A 22,977-nucleotide genomic window follows, 5' to 3' on the forward strand; every position below is an offset into this window, starting at 1 on the left:
ATTCCAGTTGCTAAGATGAAAATGGATATTTGATTAAATAAATTTAATTTGGACTGCCACGTAGGATTGTTGTTAGGTAGGTAATGGAGCTTAATGGTGGAGTGACCACCTCGTAACAAAACGATAACATAACTAAGACGTAAATTTCAAATATAAGTGACTAAAATGTAATTTAAAGCAAATAAAAGTGATTATTTTTATAATTTAGCTATTTTTGTTGTGAAAATAAATATTTTGTCTGTCTACACCCGAAAAAGAAATAATTCGATTTTTTTAAATCAAGATATATGTATATATATTGACAGCTCAAGTCTTCTCCATACTATAACAAATAATATATATAATATGTATTATACATACATATACATGTTTTTATATATATATGGATCTTTCTAATTTCTCTATATAAACAACCAGCATGCTGTTCTAAAAACTCTATCTTCTTTCTCTTTGGCTTTTACACGATTCCTACAGTTCCTTGATTCCTTCTTTGTATTAATCGCCTCTTCCAATCCTATATATTTCTCTCTTCTTTCTTCTTCACCATTGAAGTAAAATAAAGCTAAAAGAAAATGCCTGCTGTAGGAGGAATCGGGCCGGGTACCGGCAAGGAATACCCGGGTAACCTCACCCTATACGTCCTTGTCACCTGTATTGTTGCAGCTATGGGGGGTTTGATTTTCGGCTACGATATTGGAATCTCAGGTAATAATATTTCAAAACAAAAATAAAAATAAAAAGCCTTTTTCACGTAGAAATTAATGGGGTTTTTTGTTTGGCTATAGGTGGGGTGACGACGATGACGCCATTTTTGCAGAAATTTTTTCCAAGTGTATGGAGGAAAAAGGAAGCCGACAAGACGAAGAACCAGTACTGTCAGTACGACAGCCAAACGTTGACGATGTTCACGTCGTCCTTGTATTTGGCGGCTCTTTTGGCTTCGTTGGTGGCGTCCACCGTCACACGAAAGCTGGGAAGGAAACTGTCCATGCTTTTCGGTGGTTTGCTTTTCTTCGCCGGAGCTTTAATCAATGGCTTTGCCAAAGCTGTTTGGATGTTGATCGTCGGTCGGATGTTACTCGGGTTTGGTGTCGGGTTCGCTAATCAGGTAACTAACCGGGTTTCAGCTCTCAGTCTTCTTTATCTTTTTATTAGAATTATAAATATTTGGAGTGAAAATGTAAATTTACCCTTATACTAATTTACGTTTTTATAATTTTTTAAAGGACCCGTAAGTAAATTTCACATTTTAAGTAACACTTTTACTTTTACGATTTCCAAAAGGATTAAATTAAAATTATAATATTTTTCAGTCAAATTTTTCGTATTTAATATTTTTAATTTAGATTTTATTTCAAAATAAAAGGTTGATTCCAATCTGTTTTTCAGTTGGTCCAGGGTATATACTTTTAATACAGCAGACAATTTATTAGCCTTTGGAAAATGACAAGAATACATGTCTTTTACAAAATTGTTTTTGCGTCATTCCAGATATTACCTTTATAAAAGTCAGTTTAATCTTAAATCTATTAGTATGAATATTATTATTAATATAAACGAATATTAAGTTGTATTATTTTTTATTTATGAATTAAAAGAAACTATAAATAATTTTGAAAATTTCCACATCCAATTTGAATTTAAATTTGGCCCGAATTGAATGTAATTATGGAATTGATGTTTATGTTTTATTATTACATATGGATGTGCTTTGTTTTTCTTTGCGTGACATCTATTTGCACTAAATTTTTTGGCTAAAGTTTACGTCTTGATGGAACGGCCGTTGAATATAAAATTAATAATTGAAATTAAAATCCTTCTTTTTCTATATAAAATATTAAAATGTCTTGTTTTCCTACAAGCGTGACTTCGATGGGTTGAAAAATAAATTAATTTCAGTTTTTTTCTATATATATAATCCAATATTAGAAAAACATTAACAACTTGACAAAGCCATGTGGTCCCTCCCTTAGGTTTTTTTTTAATATAGATTTTAACTTTTATGAGTTTTTTAAAATAATTAAATATTTTTCGTTTAAGTATTAATTTGACTGATATTGATATTGTTGTTAATGTAAAAGAACACGGATTCGAGTGTGTTGAAGCGCATTATCCTCCTATTTATGCATTAGGAGAAGAATTATGAGTAATTCTAAACATTGTGTCGAAAATAACAAATATGATTAAAATCACAAAATAATATAATCATAAAATTGCATTTTAATTTTTCAAAAATTATTATTTATTACTGATACTTTAATAGCGATTTTCTAACTTGTCTTTACATATTGGTCACAAATCTTTAATTTTTATTAAATTACATCATTAATTTATTAATTATAAGAATTTAAAGATATAATTGGATGAAATTAAAAATTGCGTCTTACAAATTCAGGGATCTAAAAAGTAAATTACCTGATTTCCATTTTAAAATTTGACATTGGTTTTGTAAATTATTACAGTCTGTGCCACTTTACCTTTCGGAAATGGCGCCATACAGATACAGAGGAGCATTGAACATAGGCTTCCAACTATCAATTACGGTCGGTATCCTCATTGCCAACGTGCTGAACTATTTCTTCAACAAGATCGAAGGCGGCTGGGGGTGGCGGCTGAGCTTAGGCGGCGCGATGGTTCCCGCCTTGATCATCACCGTTGGCTCTTTAATCCTCCCCGATACACCCAATTCCATGATCGAACGTGGCCAAACCGAGGAAGCCAAGGCCAAGCTCAAGAGGATCCGTGGTGTTGACGATGTCGACGAAGAATTCAGGGACCTCGTAGCGGCCAGCGATGCGTCGAAACTCGTCGAACATCCGTGGGGGAACTTGTTGCAAAGGAAGTATAGGCCTCATTTAACGATGGCTATCCTCATTCCTTTTTTTCAACAATTGACTGGAATCAATGTGATTATGTTTTATGCTCCCGTTTTGTTCAACACCATCGGTTTCAAAGACGACGCTGCCCTCATGTCCGCTGTAATTACCGGTGCCGTTAACGTCGGTGCAACGTTGGTTTCGATATATGGAGTTGATAAGTGGGGACGGAGATTCCTTTTCCTAGAGGGTGGAGTTCAAATGTTGATCTGCCAGGTACTTTTGAGATTTTTCTTAACCTTGAAAATTATACCCATTATAATCGAGTTAATTTAGATTTTAAAAATTTTGAATTAATTCAATTTAGGTCAATTTCAAATTTGGATCATAGAATCGCCATAAATTTTGAGTTCTAATCGTTGCTTCGGATTTTAGTTATTTTAAATTTTGGTCATTTAAATTAGAGGTTTGAGCTTTTTGAATCATGTCATTACATGTTTACATTATTTCGGGTTCTGGTCAATTCAAGTTTAATTTATTTCAATTACTTTTTGGTCACTTTAAGTTCAAATCATTCCGAATTACAATAAATTTCAAGTTGAGATTATTTTAGGCTCAGATCATTTTGGTTTTAGTTGTTTTATGTTTAAGTTGTTGGGTTTGAGGGTCTGATTTTTGATTTTTGATCTAAACTGATTTAAGTCAATTCGAGTTATTTGTTCGGGCCATTTCGAATTCAACTCATTTTTGGGTTGTTTTAGGTTTAAGTTATTGGATTTGAGGCTCTGATTTTTTGAGTTTTGGTCCGTTCAGGTTTAAGTAAATTCAAGTCACTTGTTTGAACTATTTCAAATTCAACTAATTTTTGAGTTGGAATTATTTTGAGTTGAATTTGGATTGCTTGAGTTCTAAGTTATTGATTTTATATAATTAAATTGAGTTGGATTGAATTTCAATTTCAATTTCGAGTAAAAATTTACACGTTTATTAAAAACCAATGTTAGTAGCAATTGGTGCTAAAATGTGCTACCTTTGCTGCTTTTTCAGGCAGTTGTGGCAGCTTGCATTGGTGCTAGGTTTGGGACCAACGGTGACCCTGGTGACTTACCCAAATGGTATGCCGTTGTAGTAGTGCTTTTCATTTGCATTTACGTGGCCGGGTTTGCCTGGTCATGGGGACCCCTCGGATGGTTGGTACCTAGTGAAATTTTCCCATTAGAAATCCGATCGGCTGCGCAAAGTATCAACGTCTCCGTCAACATGCTTTTCACGTTTGCGGTGGCTCAAGTGTTCTTAACCATGCTTTGCCACTTGAAATTCGGGCTTTTCCTCTTCTTCGCTTTCTTCGTGCTAATAATGTCCATATTCGTGTACTTTTTCTTACCCGAAACAAAGGGTATTCCGATCGAAGAAATGAACCAAGTATGGAAAACACATTGGTACTGGTCCCGATTCGTCGAAGACCTCGATTACCCCAATGGAGGCATGGAGATGAGCAAGGGAGGGCAAGGTCCAAAAAATGTGTAATTCCCCTTTGATTGATTGCCTTCTCATTTCAAATTTTAGCTTTTGGTTGGTTGTGTAGTACATATGTTATTGATTTCATAAATGTTGTTCACCTTATTGAAGTATAAACAAATTATAGATGAAATTGAAAACAAAACCTTGATTTATCAGAATGTTACACAAGCAAAATGAAAAATAAATGATTAAATTCTAATTTTAGTCTCTCTAATATGCTCAAATTTAAAATTTAGCCTTTCTCCTTTAATGATGCTTATAAAAATTTTCGCTAATTAATGCAATATCATTATAAGTAGCCTCGATTTTGTGGCTAAGTAATTGAGACGAATTAATGAGGGAATTGGGCATGATTTGTTTGTCAATTTCTTCACGGTCTTTCACTGACGCAACACAGGAGAATCGCATGACACTATGTCATTTATTATTTTGTGGAAAGGCAATCTTTTTCTATGTCCCAAAATATCAGACCCTTTTTAAGTGACTTTTATTTTATTTTTAAGGTAAATTACAACTAAAATTATTAAACTATTATTAAATTTATATTTTAGTTTTTAAGTTTAAAAATATATAAAACGGTCATTTCACTATTCGAAAGGTTTTACTTAAGTGATTGAATTATTTGAAAATTTTTATTTAAGTTTTTCTTAAGTCCAGTTAACAAAATTCAAGTGATGATTCAACGACCGGCACGATGGACCAGTACCCATCGATGAGTAGAAGAGTATACCTTGAATCCAAGTCAATCTGATGATTAGTATCGAAGATCGGAGAAGAAAGTTGTTTGGATTTTGGGTTGTAAATTTGTGATGTTTAAAGTTGTTTCATGAAAAAAATTAAATTATAGAAGAGAAAGAGAAAAAGAATTTTCAATTAGTGCAGGCGGTGCCAATGGAAAAAACTATACACTAGCGATTTTAATAGCCCAATGACTTAAATTAAAACTTTTAAATAGTTCAATGATAATTTTATAATTTTTTGAAATTAAGTGACCAAATCGTAAATTTACTAATAATTTAATAACCTCTTAAACTTATATGATATGTATATAATATGTTATGTTAACTATGAGATGTGGTGTGTTTGTTGCTCACTTTATTTCTTGATCAAGAGGTCAGGGGTTTGATTCCAACCCATGGAAATAAAGTATATTTAATGGCCAACCATTTATCTTTTTGGAGAGCACATGCAGCAAGGGAATCAGTCACTACTACCAATGGTGCATATCTTGCTTTGGACAAAAAAAAAAGATGCATTACGTAAATTGTATTTAGACATGAGGGTTGAGTTTGGATCCAAATCAATTTGGATTTTAAAATTTGTCATTTTTGTTCATCGCAAAGTTAGAGATTTTTGGGGTAAGAAAGTGTTATGTTATAATTGTTTGGAGGCAAGAATTAAAATTTTACCATTATACTAACTAATAATTTTACAAGTTTTAATTGGACTCTAAAGTAGTTGTACCATTTTTTTGTTGGGTTTTCTATTCAAATCAATTTCAAGTTTAATGTTGTTTTGAGTTCAATCATTCTAAATTTTGGTTACTTCAAGTTACCGTCAATTTGGGTTACTAGTTTGAATCATTTTGGATTCAAGTCATTTTAAGTGGGATTATTTTAGATTCAAATTATTTTAGATTCAATCAATTTGAGTTTGAATTAAACAAGTTCGAATTATTTACTTTTTATAATAAAATTAAATTGGATCAACTTTGAATTCGAGTTGATTGAATCGTGTTCTTGAGATTAGATCAGAACTTATAGCTCTATAATTATTGAATTTTAACTTTTTCAAAAAAATTGGGTAACAAGGAAAAAGAGAACAACAATCAAGACGAAGTTGATAATCATGGCAATATTAACTTGAGCCACTGAAGACCACAAACCATGACAACGTGCTCCATGTTAACTTGGCAAACCACAAACATACTGCCTGTGCCTAATCTTTTAAATCAAGATGTAGATTAGATTTTGTTGAACAAATTCTTATCAAGTGTCAAACTCCATTGCACGTTAGAACAAGGTATGGGAATTCAGCTACTATGAAATTTCTTATCGAGTCTCGCACAGAAATTACTGACGCAGTTAAGGAGATGCTCAGACATTAATCACGGGGCGGAGCCGCTGAGATAGGCACACGGGCCTTAGCCTCTGAAAAATGGTAAGATTGGAATTAGATCCCAAAAATTTAGTCACTCAAAAACTTATAATTTAATTCTAACTCCTTGAATATTTTTTTGGATTCGCCGGTGATTAACAATGACATGGGGCAATGGAGAACAGTTGCATTCCCTTGGGAAGCAACAAAATCGCAATCACTTATCTACAAAAGCCAGATGGTTGCTAGTAGAGTTTTTCAAGTTACCAATTACAGAAAATTCAGCTCACTTTTATATATATATATATATAACAATAAAAACATCGAAAGATATCGAGTTTCCGACCATTCTTCCAGATGAAACACGTTACATGAAAAGATTTTAGGGGCATACGCAAAGAGATGAATATATAGAATTACAATGACATGATAAAGCAATTACCGGTTTAAACCGAGTCTACACCTTCAACCTGTTGCCGAGCAAGGTACCGTTCTCTTCGCTCTTTCTGGAGAATAGAAATCGACAGTGATTTGAATAATGCATGTCATACAAGTAAAAAAAAAAACATATATATGAGAAAGAAGAAGAAGAAGAAACTTACCCATTCGTCTATGACGAGTCCTTCCCCGATAATCTTTGGACCTGCATCCTCTGGAGGCTTTTTGCGTGCCTCGAGTTCAGCATCGGCATCAGCTAATTGGCGTTTCAGTTTTTCCAGAGCCTTCATAAAGTCAAGAAGCACAAACCATAAAGGTTTAGATAAGTTTTTATGTTCGCAACAATCTTGATGAGCAAATGTATAAGATGGTATGCTGCTAATAGTACTTACAGGACAAGGACGGCCAGGATCGAGAAAAACGACTCGTAGTATTTGCTCTATTGCCACTTGATCCTTCAGATCATCGAACTGCAAAAACCGGTCACCTAAGATTAATTACACCGTAAGTTGAAATGTGCCCGACTTTATGAAGGGGAAGAAAAGTTCAGATAGGTGGAAGAGCAATTAATAGAGCATCAAACAAGGGCAGCCAGACAACTCCAAAAATGGTTGAAAGAAACCATGCAAGCCTATATCAAAAATGGGGCTAACAAGAGGTTCTCGTCCCATCAGGTATCAAAATCCGGCATACGTCACATTCAGAAGTCAATTTACAGCAAGACCAGGACATCTTGATGACAAAAGAAAACACGGTCCCATAGCACAGTAATTTAATTATGTTACAGAGTGCAGACAGTACTTATAATGTAATACATTATCCTATCAAGCCAATTATTAGCACAGCATTAACCATAAACTAAATATTATATGCATCAACAGAATTCAACTTTATTCATCATAAGATCACCAGCATCTAAATGCAATCAAATTAAAAAAAGTCTCTTTTTCTTTGTGAATCATATAAAAACACATAGTTTTATAGGAGAAATTCGACGCACCAGCTCAGATACATAGTCCATTGGACCTTTCACCTTGAGACTCATGATTTTGAACTTAACTTTGCGCTTTTGATCCATTGGTTTTTCATTGTTCTCTGGAGGTTCTACAAACTTGAACACTAGCAGATCCATTCGAAACACGAAACGAAATTCATAAGAATCTTTCAGAAGACATGAACAACGTTCAAGACATATATTCGTGCCAAATACATAACACGGACAAGAACTAATAAACGAAAACGTGCAAGCATGAAGAAACACTTACCCGTTGCTATGATGCCCTCACCGGGGGCAAGGATCGCACCCGGAGGGCGCATGAAACAACTCTTTGGTGCTGTTGTTTGAAACTAAATTAACCAACAGAAACAAAAATGGCTAGCTCGTTACAAAATTCATCAAAGCGATACCACATTTAACTATTAACAGAATAAGAAAGACAAATACAGGGCAATGATGAAGATGAAATGCTTCAAAGGTTTAAGTTTTTTAAATTTTAAATTTAAAGGAGTATACCTTGAAAGCTGCATATGACTTGCTAGTGTTTTTTATCCTCACCGCGCTCCTCACCTGTTTGCCAGGTTCATCTTGAGAACAGAAAACAAAACAAAAATACTCAATCAAGAATAATTATTTTACATAATAACAACGGTTAATTACGCTAAACAACCTCAAACTACGACCCAATTTTTTAAAACTGGTCCCTAAATTTCAAAATGGTCTAATCGAGTCCTATCGTATCAATTAAGTACTTCTATCAGCCTAAATATTAACTTGGGTATTAAAGACCAATTCAAATCTGACATGAAGCAAAACATGTAGAACATACTGTAAGCACATGTATGGTGATTGCATGAACAACTTAAATATGTCGTGTTAAAAAATAATTATTCTAAATATAGTGACATTTTTGATTCAAATTGTGTATGTGATAGCTATATACATGTTTTAAATATATTCTATTTCATATTCATACTGACATTTAACATCTAAATTGACGATTAGGATAATGGAAAGATCTAACTAATATAATAGTTATACTTATAGAATATTACGAAGTTTAAATACCAATTTAAAATCTGGAGGACAGTTTGGGACCCTTGGTGAAATTAACCAGCTTTTAAAAATAAATCAAATAGGAAATTAAATGAACCGCGTCAAAAATTCCTTCCTTATTTCTAGCCAATTAGCCATATTCATTTCGCAGTAATTTTTTTTAATTCAAATAATTATCAGCAAATTTAAATTTCTTTTAAAAAAAAAACTAAAACTATAAAATATATGCTACCTTTTACCAGTTACTTTAATTAATCGACAATCTGAACTCTTAAATACTTGTTGATTTTACTGTAAATTTCCAAAAACAAGCATAGTTTTGTGTTTAGATTTAAGCAAACAAAAGTATTTAAAAAAAAAAAGAGGAACTTACATGGAAAATAGAGTTTATTGGCGGGATCAAGTTTCAGGCGACGCCGAGTCGGCAAAAGCGACTTCGCAACGGCGGAAACCGAATTGGCAGAAGCATGACGGTTCGATCCTTCGTTCTGAGGTTGAGTTTCACCGTATAGACTCGACGACAAGGAAGAAGATGACGTCGTACCGGTAGCATTCCCGGTTTGCCGAAATGGCAGCTTGAAAAACCCCCAAACTCTACCATCGGACTGTGACTTGTGTTCTGCTCCTATCGCCATCTCGCACTTTCACCAACAAGGGTAAATACGGCACCGTTTTTACGTTTGAATTGAGAGACTCGTGAAAAAAAGGAACAGTAGGGGTAGAGAAGACGGGATTTCAAAGCATGGATTGAACTGTATTTAAGTGGTGAGATTTTGAAGTCCGCTTTAACTTTCCACACACAGCTTGATTAGCGGTTGGTGAAGATACAAAGTTCAAAACGACGCAGCTTTAGTCTGTAGCCTTCACTGTTCTTCCGCATTTTTACTGTTTTTCAACGACGACTTTATGAAATCAAAATCCACCTTTACTACAGATTGAGTTTATGGGAAAGCAAAAAGTAGGTGAGATTTTTTGGTTAAAATCTGCCACAAGTCCCTGTACGTTTCGAAAATTTAGCATTTAGTCCTCATACTTTAATTTTACCGAATTTAGTCCTTTTAATTTTTATATTTTAAAATTCAGGTGTAGCTGTTTAACACTATTAAAACTTTTTTGTTAATTCAAGTTAATTACAAAGTCATTTTTTAATTACATGGCCACTAAGTGGTGTTTTTTATTTTAAAAATGTCACAGCAATAAATTTAATAAAGGAAATTAATAGTGATAATAGTTGAATTTAAATTTTGAAATTTGAAAAATAGAAGAACTAAATTCCATGAGATAGAAATATTGAGACTAAATTCTAAAATTTCAAAAAAAAAAAGGGACATATGGAATATTTTTAATATTTTTAATTAAATTGGATTGGACTAACGTCTAGATTTAATGGGATTTTCACAAATTCCGACTGTATTTTCTTGCAAGACGATGGAACAAATATTCTATGGATTTTCGTAATTGAATATTCAACATTATTAATGAACCAAAAAGAAAAATATTCAACATTTGAATTATTCAGTAATGATATCCTAGAAATTGCATGCTCGTGGTTGATGCTATTTTAGTCCTTAGTTAAGGGTAAATTATAGTATTATGGGTTAATTAAAAAAGTTACAATTTAGAAATTTAATTATTTGAAAATTTTTAATTAAGTCTTCAAATATTTAAAAGTTTTTATTTAAATTATTAGGTTGTTATGTTTTTTTAATTTCAATCAACAAATTTCAAGATTCGATAATCGATTTAATGAATCAATACCCACCAATGAGTAAAAGAACGTACCTTAAATCTAAGTCGATCTGATTGTAGATGTCAAAGATTAAAAAAAAAACTGTTTAAATTTTAGTTCACATATTAGTCACTTCTAAAACTATTTCACTAAAAAAAGATTGAACTGTATTAGAGGAGTGAAAAGAAAACTTTCAATACAAACAATACGAACAAAAAAATTATATGACAGATAAAATTTTGAATAATTAAATGATGTAAAACAAAAACTTGTACCGAGAATAAAAAGTGGAAGATCTAAACAAAAGATAAAATCCACTTAAAGTAGATATAAAAACATGATCTAGAGCATTACTTGTTATTATTAGAGGAAATATAGACATAAAAAACCTCATGCAAAATCCTCAAACAATTGCATATCTATTATCTATATAATTCATATATAAGATTAAAAAAAAGATATGTATGTACATCCAAGTAATTTATACAATTCCCTTGTACTTTTAACATAAAATAAGGGAGGGGGGGGGGGGGGTTCATGAGTTAGGACCCCAACAACTCAAGAACATGACGGTCCTCAATGACTCCTCCGCTTGCTTCAACCTCTCATTCGTGGCGGCAGCCGCCTTCACAGTCCCGGAATCCACCGTGTTAGAGAAACGCCTCGCTTGCTTAGATGAAGAAGAAGAAGAAGAAGAAGAATCTTTGAGGGACCTTAGATTAGTTTCCAACTTGGATGCATGGTCTTTCACCAACTGCACCACCCTCATTCCTGACTGGTAAAACACCCTACTCGCGTACCTCAAGCTCATAAATATAATCAAACAATGATTTTTTTCTTTTAATGAAGGATTTTGATAATGGTGGAACTTTGGGGTGTATATATAGACAAGAGGTTGAAGGGGACCATGTTTTTGAGAAAACAAGTGGCTATGGGGTGTGTGACTTTTCTTAATCAGCGGTTACAGGGAAGAAAACGAGGGGCAATGGTGACGACGTGTATGAATTTTATTACAAGACATGAAGATTCGAGATAAGGTGATAAGGACAAGACAAAGATAGACAACACCTCATATGGGCCCATGCTATTTGCCCATGTTTGATTTGGATGTTTTATCATGCAGGGTTTTTGTTTGGTTTCGGATAATTTAAGATTCTGAATTCCTGTTGGGGGGGTTTAGATATTTTTGGTGGTGATGTGATTAATTATGATGAAAACGATGTTGATATGTTTTAGTCAAGGATGACGAGAAAAAAATAAACAATTTCATCAAATCTTTAAATTAAACAATCCGAAATTCAAAGCAAAATTAAATCGCGTGTGGGGACTTTTTCTTCATCAATTGTTTGCATATGGAATTAATGATGGAGGGAAGAAAAAATCCAAATCAGATCCACGTATAACATTATGAAATCCTTATTAAAGTAATGATTTAATAAAACAGAGATAAGTTTTTTATCAATCAATATTTGATTTTATAGAAATATTTCAAAATTAAAATATTCAATATATGAAATTGATGTCATACTTTTAATTTTTTTTTAAATAACAATTTAAACAAAACATAAGATATAGGCATCAACCAGCGTCATGGTAGGGAATCTAAATTTTTTTAAGAGATCCCAAATGTAATTATAATTTTTTATTGATTAATATGTAAGTGTATTTTGTATTAATTTATAATTTTATTATTTTGAAAAGATTAAATATATTTTTTTATTTTAAGGGTTAAAGTTAGTGGCATGCATGGGTCGGGCCGGGCTCAACTAAAATTTAGGCCGAGCTTGTTCGGCCTAAAAAATAGGCCTAAAATTTTTCTAAACTCGACCCGGATAAAATGTTAAAACTCAAGCTCGACTCGACCACCCCATATTAATTTTTATATTATTTTTATATAAATTTAAAAACATATAATACATAAAAATACTAAAACATCAAAATAAATATTTTTCAACAAATTGAAAATAAATTTTAAAAAATATGTATACTTAAATAACACTAAAATAGGTGCAACTTAACAAGCAAATGCCGCCTCTAAAATAATAATAAAATTAAGCAAATGTCTTTAAAATAATAACAAAATTAACAATAAAATAAGTTTTATACAATATCCAAACAATAACAACAAAATAGTAGCAACATAACAGTAAAATGGTAGCAAAATAGTGAGAAAACAATAAGAAAATAATATTAAAAAACAAAAAAAAAATAGTTTTTTGTCATTTAGTGAATTCGGGCCGGGACTGAAAATGCCTTACCTGAGGCCCAACCTATTTTTTTTAAAATTGGTCTATATTTTTACCCAAACTCTCCCACATTTCGGGCAAGCCTTCGGGCCAGGCCAGGTGGCCCAACCCATGAGCAGGTCTAGTTAAAGTGCAATATATATTAATTTATAATTTCTTTATTTACAAGGGGATTGAATTGAAAATTTTTCATTTTGATACACCAAACTGTAGTTTTATTATATATTAATTTATAGTTTCTTTGTTTATAAAATAACTCAATTGAAAAAATAAAAACTCGAGGCCAAAGCCCTTATTGCCTTTTTAGATTTGCCTTTAGTCATGGGTGGAGGGAAAGGGGCAGGATGTAACCTTACTCCTTAAAATAGAAAATTTTCTATATAATCCTTTTAATTTTTAAAAAATTATAAGTTAGTATAATAATAAAATTACATATTAATCCTCTCACTATTTTTTATTCACATAAAACAATTTTCCAGCCTTGCTCTTGACCATTGTGAAATCAATTGGAAAGCATTGTCCAATGGGGTAAAAGTATCATGGAGGCCATTATACTAAGAGTTAGATTGTATTTTGCCTCCTCTACTTAAAAAATGGACAAATTAGTTTTTGTACATTAGATCAAAGAGTGAACTGGTCATTTTATTAAAAATTTCATCTATTTCTCTTGTTAAAAATTACTCATTATATGTTAAAATGAGGTATATGTGGCATGCCACATGAATTGTCTGATTATTCTATCAACAATGTCAGTTTTTAACAGTAGAAATGAATAAATTTTTTAACAAAAATGATCAGTTTGCTATTTGATATATCGTACAATTTGTTAAATGCAATTTGCTCTTTGATATAACTAATTTGTCCATTTTTTAGTAAAAGCAGACTAAATGCAATTTGCTCTTAATATAATGACCTTCATGATATTTTTACCATTACCCAACCTAGAGGTGAGCGAAATTCTATCCAACTCAAAAATAAAAATCGAAAAAAAAAACTCAAATTTTGAATTATTAGAATAGAATTCTTTGAGTGAATCGAAACAACTCAAATTTTTTTTCAAATTTCGAGTTAAAATTTCAAATTTGAATAACTTAAATAAACTAAATACCAATCTCTTTTATTTCCCTTCTCCTCCCCCCCCCCCAGCCCTTTTACTTTCCCCCAAAAAAATTTACTTGCTCCCAAACCCTAAAAAAAATTTCCTTTTATTTTCTCCCAAACTTTTACTTCCCCTCAAACATTTCACTTCCCCCTCAAAAAAAGAAACTTTTTTCTCAAATTTCTGTCTATTATTTATATTATTGAATTAAATTTCACATTTTGTACTATTTATATTTTTAATCATCTGAATCTTTATCAATTTATGTTAAAATTGAATTATTGATGATGTCATAAAATACTCGTGTTAAAATTTTATGATGATATTAATTTCACATTTTATCTTTAAAATAAATTTTATTAAAAATCACATTTTTTACATTTAATATATTTTTAATTTCAAAATACATTGTGACAAGAATTAGAATATAATTGAAACAACTAAGCAAGCAAATAAGCTAAATCGTATATAAAAATTAATAAATAAATTATGAGGGAATGAAAGTTAATAACAAATTTGATTACGGTGGGTAAATTTGATTATAGTAAATGATAGTAGGTACAAGTACCCAAACTCATTTTTTTAATTAAACTCGAACAAATATATTCAATTCTATTCAATTATATCTCATTTAATTCAAAAAATTCAAATCAATTTAAAAAGATAAAATAAAATTTATCAACTCGATTATTTAAAAAAATTCATTTGATTCGATAGAATGCTGACTAGGCCTACTACAACCCCATTAGCTATTCCAAAATAAATAAATTAGGAGAAACCTAAAACGGAAGAAAATCTAATAGCCCAGTCCAATATCACAAGGGACCGTTTCAAGCCCTCCCCCAACCCTCCCCTACACGCTTGGCATTCCTTGTTGCTACACCTCAGCAACAGCAAACCAATTTTTCCTTTCCACTCAATACTCACCAACAAATCACTATTTCTCCGCCTTTCAACAACTCCCATGATTCCCGCCATGGATCTTCATCTCCTCCGGCCTCCTCCCGGAGTCCGATTCTTCCGCCGCTACCCTTCCCCTGCACCTTTCCGCAGTCGTTTCGTCACAGTTAGGTCTCTCACTTCTATCCAAACTATGAAGCTTTCAAAAAGTTTTACTTCTTTAATTTACTATTAGTTATTTATTTTTCTGCATTTCGCAAAATATTTCAGCTCGATTCTTCCTTTCGCAAAAGAGAAAGCTAAGTACCACATAGAACTTGAACCTGCGGTGGAGCTCGTGGAGAGAGCTTGTAGCCTTTGCATTGACGTAAGTTAAAAATTTGAAGAAGGTTAATCGTAGCAGATATCTTAAAATTATTATCAGATTTTAAATTGATATCTTAAAGTGTTAGTATTATATCCATCATTTGAATACATTGGAGGAGCTATTAGTTTGAGAGTTAAATGACAGTTCAAATTTACGTCGGCCTAGTCAACTTTAAATGCAGCTCAGATTTTACAATAAGCAACTTGAGTTTGACGTGTTAAAAAGAAAATAATATTCTTAATTTTATTTATATTACCTATCTTTTTTAACACTGTTAATTTAAGTTGCTTTTGTGATCTTGTTTTTAATTTTGTTTACGTATTTTAAATATATTTTACTTCCGATTCAAGCTGACATTTTATGGCTAAATTGATGACTAGATTGATACAGTAACGGTAGTTTTGAGTATATAATTAGAATTGGAATATGGAATCTGCGTGATGTAATTAGCCTTTTTGAAAATCTCGACTCTTGTTCTTTAGCCATTGTTTGATTAAATTGCTCTGTTCTAATGCATTTTTCTCACTTTTGTAATTTTATTTATTAAAATTGAGTTTTTTACTTTTTGTGATTGTAGGTACAAAGGTCTCCATTATCTGATGGGCGGATACTGGAAAAGAATGACCAAACTCCAGTTACAGTGGCAGATTTTGGAGTCCAGGCTCTTGTTAGTTTAGGTGTTTCCGTTAATGCCTTTATGTTTTTGTTTGCTTAATTGAACATATTGCATGTTACTTAGAATAGAATTAAGAAAATGGAGTTTGAAATAGAGTTTGGCATAATGTTTCATAATTGTGACATTCTCCTTTAGAGTAGTTTTTACAGTTTTATTATTATTTTCATGCGAGAATATATGATTTATGATGACAATTGAAAAATCAGGGTGCTTATTGTTTGATTAACAAGTAAGAAAGTTTAACTAATGAGATAATTGAAAATTTGCTTCTGTTGATTCTATGATAGAGTTGGGTAAATTGTTCCCTTCAATTCCATTGGTGGCGGAAGAGGACTCTGGTTTTTTACAGTCCCAAAATCTCGTGGATCCTGTAGTAAGTGCAGTTTCTGATAAAACAAGCTTTCATGTGGAATCATTTTCACATGCTGATTGCTGGAAGCAATCGATCCAGGGGATAGGACTGAATTCGGAACAAAACCAGCCACGTATTGGGTAAAGCCTATACAGTCTACTTAAGCTTGTCCATAAACTGCAGCTTTGACTTTTGCTGATTATAAATAAAAGAGTTTCCAGGTACTGGATATGTACTTTTTGACATTTTTACGTCCACAAACCTGATGGAGATACTGGATCCAATTGATGGCACACGAGGGTTTGTAAAAGGAAGCAAAGCCTTATATGTGGTATGTATGCCTTGGTTCAATTAATTCTTTTCATTTGAAACATTTTCTTCATGCCATGAAACATAATTTAAACTTGGTCAAAACTTGTGTATTGTTATTGACTTATTGGCCTGCATTATTTAACAAAATTTACTGATATTGTACAGGATTCAAGATAGTCAACAATATTCTATTCTGCATGAATGATGCATTACATTCAAATAAAACATATGGTAATATGCATGCTTGAAAATTCTAAAAGAAATAGTTATTGTCATAATTTACATTTCTGGTTTAGTTTCATTTTAAAAAAAAACTGACATTTACAAGTTTTAGGATTGTGGTTGGTGTAAACTTTGTTGTTGCTGTTGTTAACTGAAGTTTTTTCTTTTAGTGATCTTTTGCTATCAGTTAAGCATAATCTTTCTTTTTCACCTTCATGGCTGAGGGCATATTCTGAATTTTCAGGTAGGTTTGTCTCTTGTAGTTGAAGGAGAGATCATGTTAGGAGTCATGGGCTGCCCTAACTGGGTTGTAGATACTTTCCACAGGTCCATTACCGACGTTCAAGGTTATAAAAACAGTTCACCTGGTTTGGGGATCATTATGGTTGCTCATGTTGGCTGTGGAACTTGGACAAAGAGGTTAAGGCACATGTTTGATAGCTCGTTCAGACCTTCATCCGATTGGACCAGATGCTTTGTTGATGGTTGTTCTTTGGTACACAAAGCCAACTTCTGCATTCCAGATAGTCAAGCATGGGAGTCACTGCCACTGTCAGTTTTCTACGACGCAACAACCAATGACAATGATGATATCGGGGATAAGGAAATTCGTCTTTTACCCTTTTGTTGTGGAAGGTTTGTTGGCTTTCTATCACAATGTTTTTCTACTTGTGTGATTCTCGATGGAGCTTTCACCGAATTGCATGGTATCTAAAGCACAATTCTTTTTTCTGTTATATTTTTTCTTTTCTTGTGTGAGAGTTTTACAGTAATGTATCAATGACATGTTCATGACATACGTCTCTGTTTGTTTGCAGTTTATGCAAGTACTTAATGGTGGCTTCTGGTGGGGCATCTGTTTTCATTCTTGAAGTTAAACCTGAAAGAGTGACCAAGGTATAATCTTTATTAATAGTTTATTGAGCACAAAAACTCTGTAGCAATATAATTACTTATATTCTCCTTTACAATTTAGGCTTGGGATCATGCTGCTGGTATGATATGTGTTCATGAAGCTGGAGGAAAGGTACATGTTACACCTCATTAGTAATAGAATATTGTCATCAGATGAGATTTGTCTGGTAGTGGTCATTGTGCAAGACATTTTCCGTAGCTTCCTCATTGCTTGTTCCACGCCGAGCCAATAACACTAAGACGAAAAAACAAAAACTGACATCCGTAGGACATATTAAATCTTACGAATAAAAGACATTGAGCTTGATATCCTTGTTTTGTTTACAGACCACTTCTTTATTTGTCCTGTCATACTGGCCGCATCACTGTTCCAAATTTTTACTTCCAAATTCGATAAGATTGTTATATCATTAATTGATTTGCTAACGATAGTACAATAAATTGACATCGTTAATTCAGGTGACGGATTGGAAAGGAAGTGAACTTGATCTTGCAGCAGATCAATTTAAACGGAGAATCATATGCCCTGCTGGTGGGGTTCTTGTGACTAATGGCAAAATCCATCAGCAGATAGTGGAGATGATATCTTCCAGTTCAACAGTTGTGCGACATTGAATTAAAATATGGTATGATTATTCATGTTCTATTTTTCAATTCTTTGAATATCATCATGTTTCATTCAATCCTGTGGCATCCTGCAATGTGTAAAATGAGCACTTAGTTTATTCATAGGAATATATTGAAAAATTTTCAATTATTCCATTAACTACCATATAGTCAGAAGAAGGAACTTCTTCTAGGCATGTGTATTGTGTAATATGTAATTATTGGTAATGTAAAGTCATCTTTTATTCTAATGCTTTTAGTCTTTTAAGGAGTATTAATTGATATATTGGTGATGGAGCTTTTTAACTTCAAAAGTGAGGTTTAGGGCACATAACAGTTTTAATTTCACTTGTGGAGTTAAAAGAAAACTTTATTTCCGAATGTCTTTTAATGGTTGAAAAAGGGATGTGAAATTCTGTCTAAAACACCTTTTGAGCGTCTCCTCGGAATATTTGGCTTGTTAAATTTTATGAAGTAATACTGGTTTATATTATTAATTTTTTTTCTTTAAAGTATTTGGAGGTGAGTATGAATGTGTGATGGTACGATCATTGATTTAATTTTGAGTTTCATCCTTTTATAAAATTTAAGTCTTTTATTAGAAAATTAGTTTAATTGTTAGTAAATGCATGAACTTAATTACTGATTTTTGTTAATTTGTTATATAGAATTTGCTAAAATGTTTTTTTGTTATTTCTTTGCGTAGAAATTACTAAATTGTTTATTTTCAACAATTTAACGGCAAAGTTCAACTCTATTATCTAATTAAACTAATTTTTCAGTTTTCATGAAGTATGATGATCAAATTATAGTAAATTAATTAAAGTAGAAAAATAATTTTTTCTGTTTTCATAAAATAAAAGGATTGATTTCATAATTAGAGGTACAATTATTCAAATATATGAAAAGGGAATGTATTGTATCAAATACTTATCCTTATTGGAAATTAAATTTAATATGGATAACATGGGTTTTGATTGGAACGGTATCTACTTCAATTTTGTACTGAAACTCACTATGTGCCTATGATGGAATTGACATTAATTTACTAAATGTTTACCGGCATATTATATATACTAGATAATGTTAATAGCAACAAATATATTTATTAAACATTTATAGAGAATTCAAATAATGTTTTAATTGAAATGGAGTTAAAAGTTTAATATCATCATTACTTAAATTTTATTAATCTAAAAAATAAAAATAGAAAAAATCTTTGGAACAATATAAATTATTTTGTAAAGAGAAAAGAATTTTTGGTAATTTTTCAATTGAGATAAGAATTAGTTGAAGCGTGACATCAACTCAGTCATGTGTTTTATTATTGTAAATATATATGCCATTGAAGTCTAATATTTTTAAGGTTCGCAATTACTTCTCAAAATAATGTCATCTCTAGGGGTTCAAACGTAAGTTCTTTACTCGGAAGTATAATGTGTCTTATTAATGCACCGAACAATTATTGGTACATATCAGGGGCAAAGGTAGAAATTTTCTTTAAGGGATTGAAATTAAATTGTAATTTTTACGATAGTAAAAATAAAATTTCCCTATTTGAATAGCCTATATTTTTATAATTTTTAAAAGATTAAATCAAATTTTTATCATTTTAGGAGACCAATGTGTAATTTTACCTTTATTAATTTAAAATTTTAAAAGACCTAAATAGAAAACTTTTCATTTTAAGGGGGATCGAGACCTTACCAAATCCCCTAACTACACCCCTGATACATATTGTGTATATTATTACTTAAAGGTTATCGAAAATCCATTCATTTTAAACAATAACCAACAATATTATAAAATAATTTTGTTAAAAACGCACACCATAAGATTCAAATCTAAATCATCATAACCTTAAATATTTTAATTTTACAATTTCAACGAAAACCTTATTTATTACATAATAGTTTTTACCTACAATATATTTTAATATTATATTTTATGCCACTGTAACTAAGCTTCCCCTTAATTGGCCGCCGATAATAATGCCGTGGCGTAGGGTTAATGGATTGTTCATAAATGAAGTGACTGAGATAGATGCAAATAGCAGCCTATGAATTCATTTAAGAACGCCCGAGTTCTCATTTGCCAACCACATGCACGAGACCCAAATAAATATACAAAAAAAAAAAACCTATCAAAGTGTATGTACAGCAAAAGATCTAAGCTAGTTAAAAGTTCAAGTTACAAGAAGATTTTTATGTTGGAAGGGGTGGGGTTTGCTTTAATTTTTTTTTAAGTCAACCTTATTTACTTCAATATATATACATATATTTATGTATATGCTGATTTCTAGACTTCACCCGTACTAAAAACATGAAAAAATAAGACTTAGGCTTATCTATGTGTCAAAATTGTATTTGATCATAGTCATGAAAATTCTAGCTCTATATATAGATGTAATGTTCCATAATTATATTTCTCATTGGATATTTCAAACGAATCCACTCTCACCACGTCTTCATCTCGTGAATCTAAAGAAGGTAGCACCTCATTAGAATAAAGACGAAAATATAAATTCCAATGTAATGTGAAATACACTTATGAGAAGGGTTTTATTCTGGCTCGATAGAATTAGTTCTAGTTTAAGAATATTTCTCGAAAATATTTTTTGAAAGAAAAAAAAGAACATTTTTGGAGAGAAGTTAAATTTTTTAGCTTTTGAACAAAAATACTTTCGATTAATTTTTGGTTAAGTGCTTCTTAGAAGTAATTTTTCATCCCAAAAGTGCTTCTTAGAAGTAATACTAAACTCACTCTTAACCTCAAATCTGATGTGATTTCAGTTTAAATAGTTCAAGTGGTTAAATTAATTGTAGGATTAGTTTATTTGGTTATGTTTGTCGATTAACAATTGTTGAATTTCATAATCGAACCAACCAACTTAATGTTTAATATTTTAAATATTTATTTTAAATAAATTGGCTAACTTACCAATGTTAGGTTAATTCAATTACGTCTATTTGTACCATATAAGTTGATGGGTTTGATTATTGTGTATTTAATGGTAGATTATTAATTAAATTGGAAGAAAAAAACCGATCAAACCAATTGAATTAACTGTTTGCTCACCCTCCAAAAAAACCTTACAACATCATCGGATGATATATTAGCATTTAACTTTAAAATGTACGTTGCAATTGAATTTTTAAAGTGTTATTTTCTATCAATTAGGTTTTTGTGTCAACCCTACTTATCAATTTTGATATTAAATGTCAGCTCAAATATGACGTGAAACATATTTAAAATACATTGATTAAATATCAAACATGTGTAATTATTGATGAACTGTATTAAAAACATCAAATCTAAAATATTCATGCAATAATTAAAATTTAATTTGTCAATTTGAAGTAACATTTAACACCAAACTAATACGAGGCCTACTTGGGACTTGGGTCGCTATTTTTCATTTTCAAATACACCATTGATTCTTTTGGAAAATTCTCGACCTCTTGCAAAAGCATTGTTTGTTGTTCAAATAGACATGGTTAAATTAATTATAAATAGTAACAATTAAAATTTCATGCATGGCACATGCATATGTATATACATTTATATCATATCCCCAAATGCAATGCATTTGGTCTGACTGTTCATGATAATTTTATTCTCAATTATTTCATATAATTAATTTCAGGTCCTAGGTTTTATTTAGATAAAATAAATTTTATTTAAAAAAAAATCACGAACATTAAATATGAATTATAAAACGGACATAAAAATACCTTAAAAATAAACTTTGTTTTATAATTTTTAGACATTATTTAATAAACTTTCAATTGTTTTTAGTAAGTATTTTAAAAAAATAATTTTCAAGTAAATAAAAAAGTCAATTTTCACTATTTAAAATATAAATTCAATTTGGCTCGAATAATTATAATTTATTTAACTTATAAACCAAAACTACCCAAAACACAAGCGTTCGAACTAATTTTCGAGTTTTTTTTTGTTAACTTTTTATCAGCTGTATTGGATCACGTAATCTATAAATAGCATTACACGATATGGGTTTGAGGCAAATGTTTATGTTTTGACACAATTAAGAACTGTGTATTGGCTTGATAGTCGCGGTGTTCACCATTCCAGGTGTGGTTTGAGTCTAAATCATACTAGTCGCGTTGTTGTTAGGGTTTTGTTCTCCTCTTCTTTTGTAATTCACCAAAAATACAGCTCATAATTAACAAAAAAATAATTCTTTAATTAATAAATAGTAGAATAAATTGAGGTAATCTGTATCTATACCATAGTCAAACATGAAAAAGGAACACGTATGCAACTTCTTTTGGAAAACCCATGCAGAAGCAAACCCTAGATTTTGGACATGTAATTACCCTATTAAACATATAATAATATCATATTATGTAAGCATATAATTATAATACTATCTTTTAATTTCAATTCGTAAATCTCCATGAATCATAATATATTCCTAAATAATTCTTTTTCATTTTGTTTTCTTTGACATTAGTGTCCCCATGATAGCAAGCATGGGGACATAAACCAAATATTATAATTCCATTTTAATATGTTAATCAAGGCTTATTAATATAAAATAATTTTCTGGTCGTATGAAAATTTTATATATGAAATTTTGATTTGATCTATTAATATAATTGTTG

The 22,977-nt window shown here is 31.2% G+C and overlaps 2 protein-coding genes and 1 pseudogene across 3 annotated transcripts; 2 read left to right on the top strand and 1 right to left on the bottom strand.

The window, feature by feature from the left end:
- The first annotated feature begins 321 nt into the window (after positions 1–321).
- Positions 322–4,479, top strand: LOC108487547 (sugar carrier protein C). Its single transcript, XM_017791917.2, has 4 exons — positions 322–705; positions 786–1,108; positions 2,463–3,092; positions 3,864–4,479. Exons 1-4 carry the CDS (start codon positions 573–575, stop codon positions 4,341–4,343), a joined length of 1,566 nt encoding a protein of 521 aa, XP_017647406.1. The 5' UTR covers positions 322–572; the 3' UTR covers positions 4,344–4,479.
- Positions 4,480–6,094: 1,615 nt separating this feature from the next.
- Positions 6,095–9,855, bottom strand: LOC108487294 (vesicle-associated protein 4-2). 2 transcript variants are annotated; one of them, XM_017791597.2, is made up of 8 exons: positions 9,299–9,855; positions 8,386–8,456; positions 8,138–8,219; positions 7,873–7,991; positions 7,265–7,342; positions 7,037–7,156; positions 6,877–6,940; positions 6,095–6,487 (listed from the first exon to the last, which is right to left on the bottom strand). In XM_017791597.2, exons 1-7 carry the CDS (start codon positions 9,558–9,560, stop codon positions 6,881–6,883), a joined length of 792 nt encoding a protein of 263 aa, XP_017647086.1. In that variant the 5' UTR covers positions 9,561–9,855; the 3' UTR covers positions 6,095–6,487; positions 6,877–6,880. The 2 variants fall into 2 exon arrangements, with proteins under 2 accessions (XP_017647086.1, XP_052876228.1); XM_053020268.1 differs by lacking the exon at positions 6,095–6,487 and having other exon boundaries at positions 6,705–6,940; positions 9,299–9,849.
- A 4,994-nt stretch (positions 9,856–14,849) lies between these two features.
- LOC108488589 (putative PAP-specific phosphatase, mitochondrial) lies at positions 14,850–18,955 on the top strand (annotated as a pseudogene).
- Positions 18,956–22,977: the final 4,022 nt, after the last annotated feature.

Source organism: Gossypium arboreum, chromosome 10, assembly GCF_025698485.1.
Source record: "Gossypium arboreum isolate Shixiya-1 chromosome 10, ASM2569848v2, whole genome shotgun sequence".
Classification (NCBI taxonomy): Eukaryota; Viridiplantae; Streptophyta; class Magnoliopsida; order Malvales; family Malvaceae; genus Gossypium; species Gossypium arboreum.

Excerpts from the sequence above, each read along its gene's own strand:
- LOC108487547 (XM_017791917.2), top strand. The coding sequence starts at position 573 with ATGCCTGCTGTAGGAGGAATCGGGCCGGGTACCGGCAAGGAATACCCG. Across the intron at positions 706-785 it reads CTACGATATTGGAATCTCAG|GTGGGGTGACGACGATGACG; the intron begins GTAATAATATTT and ends GTTTGGCTATAG. Across the intron at positions 1,109-2,462 it reads GTGTCGGGTTCGCTAATCAG|TCTGTGCCACTTTACCTTTC; the intron begins GTAACTAACCGG and ends AAATTATTACAG.
- LOC108487294 (XM_017791597.2), bottom strand. The coding sequence starts at position 9,560 with ATGGCGATAGGAGCAGAACACAAGTCACAGTCCGATGGTAGAGTTTGG. Across the intron at positions 8,457-9,298 it reads CAATAAACTCTATTTTCCAT|ATGAACCTGGCAAACAGGTG; the intron begins GTAAGTTCCTCT and ends TCTGTTCTCAAG. Across the intron at positions 7,343-7,872 it reads TGGACTATGTATCTGAGCTG|TTCGATGATCTGAAGGATCA; the intron begins GTGCGTCGAATT and ends CGGTTTTTGCAG.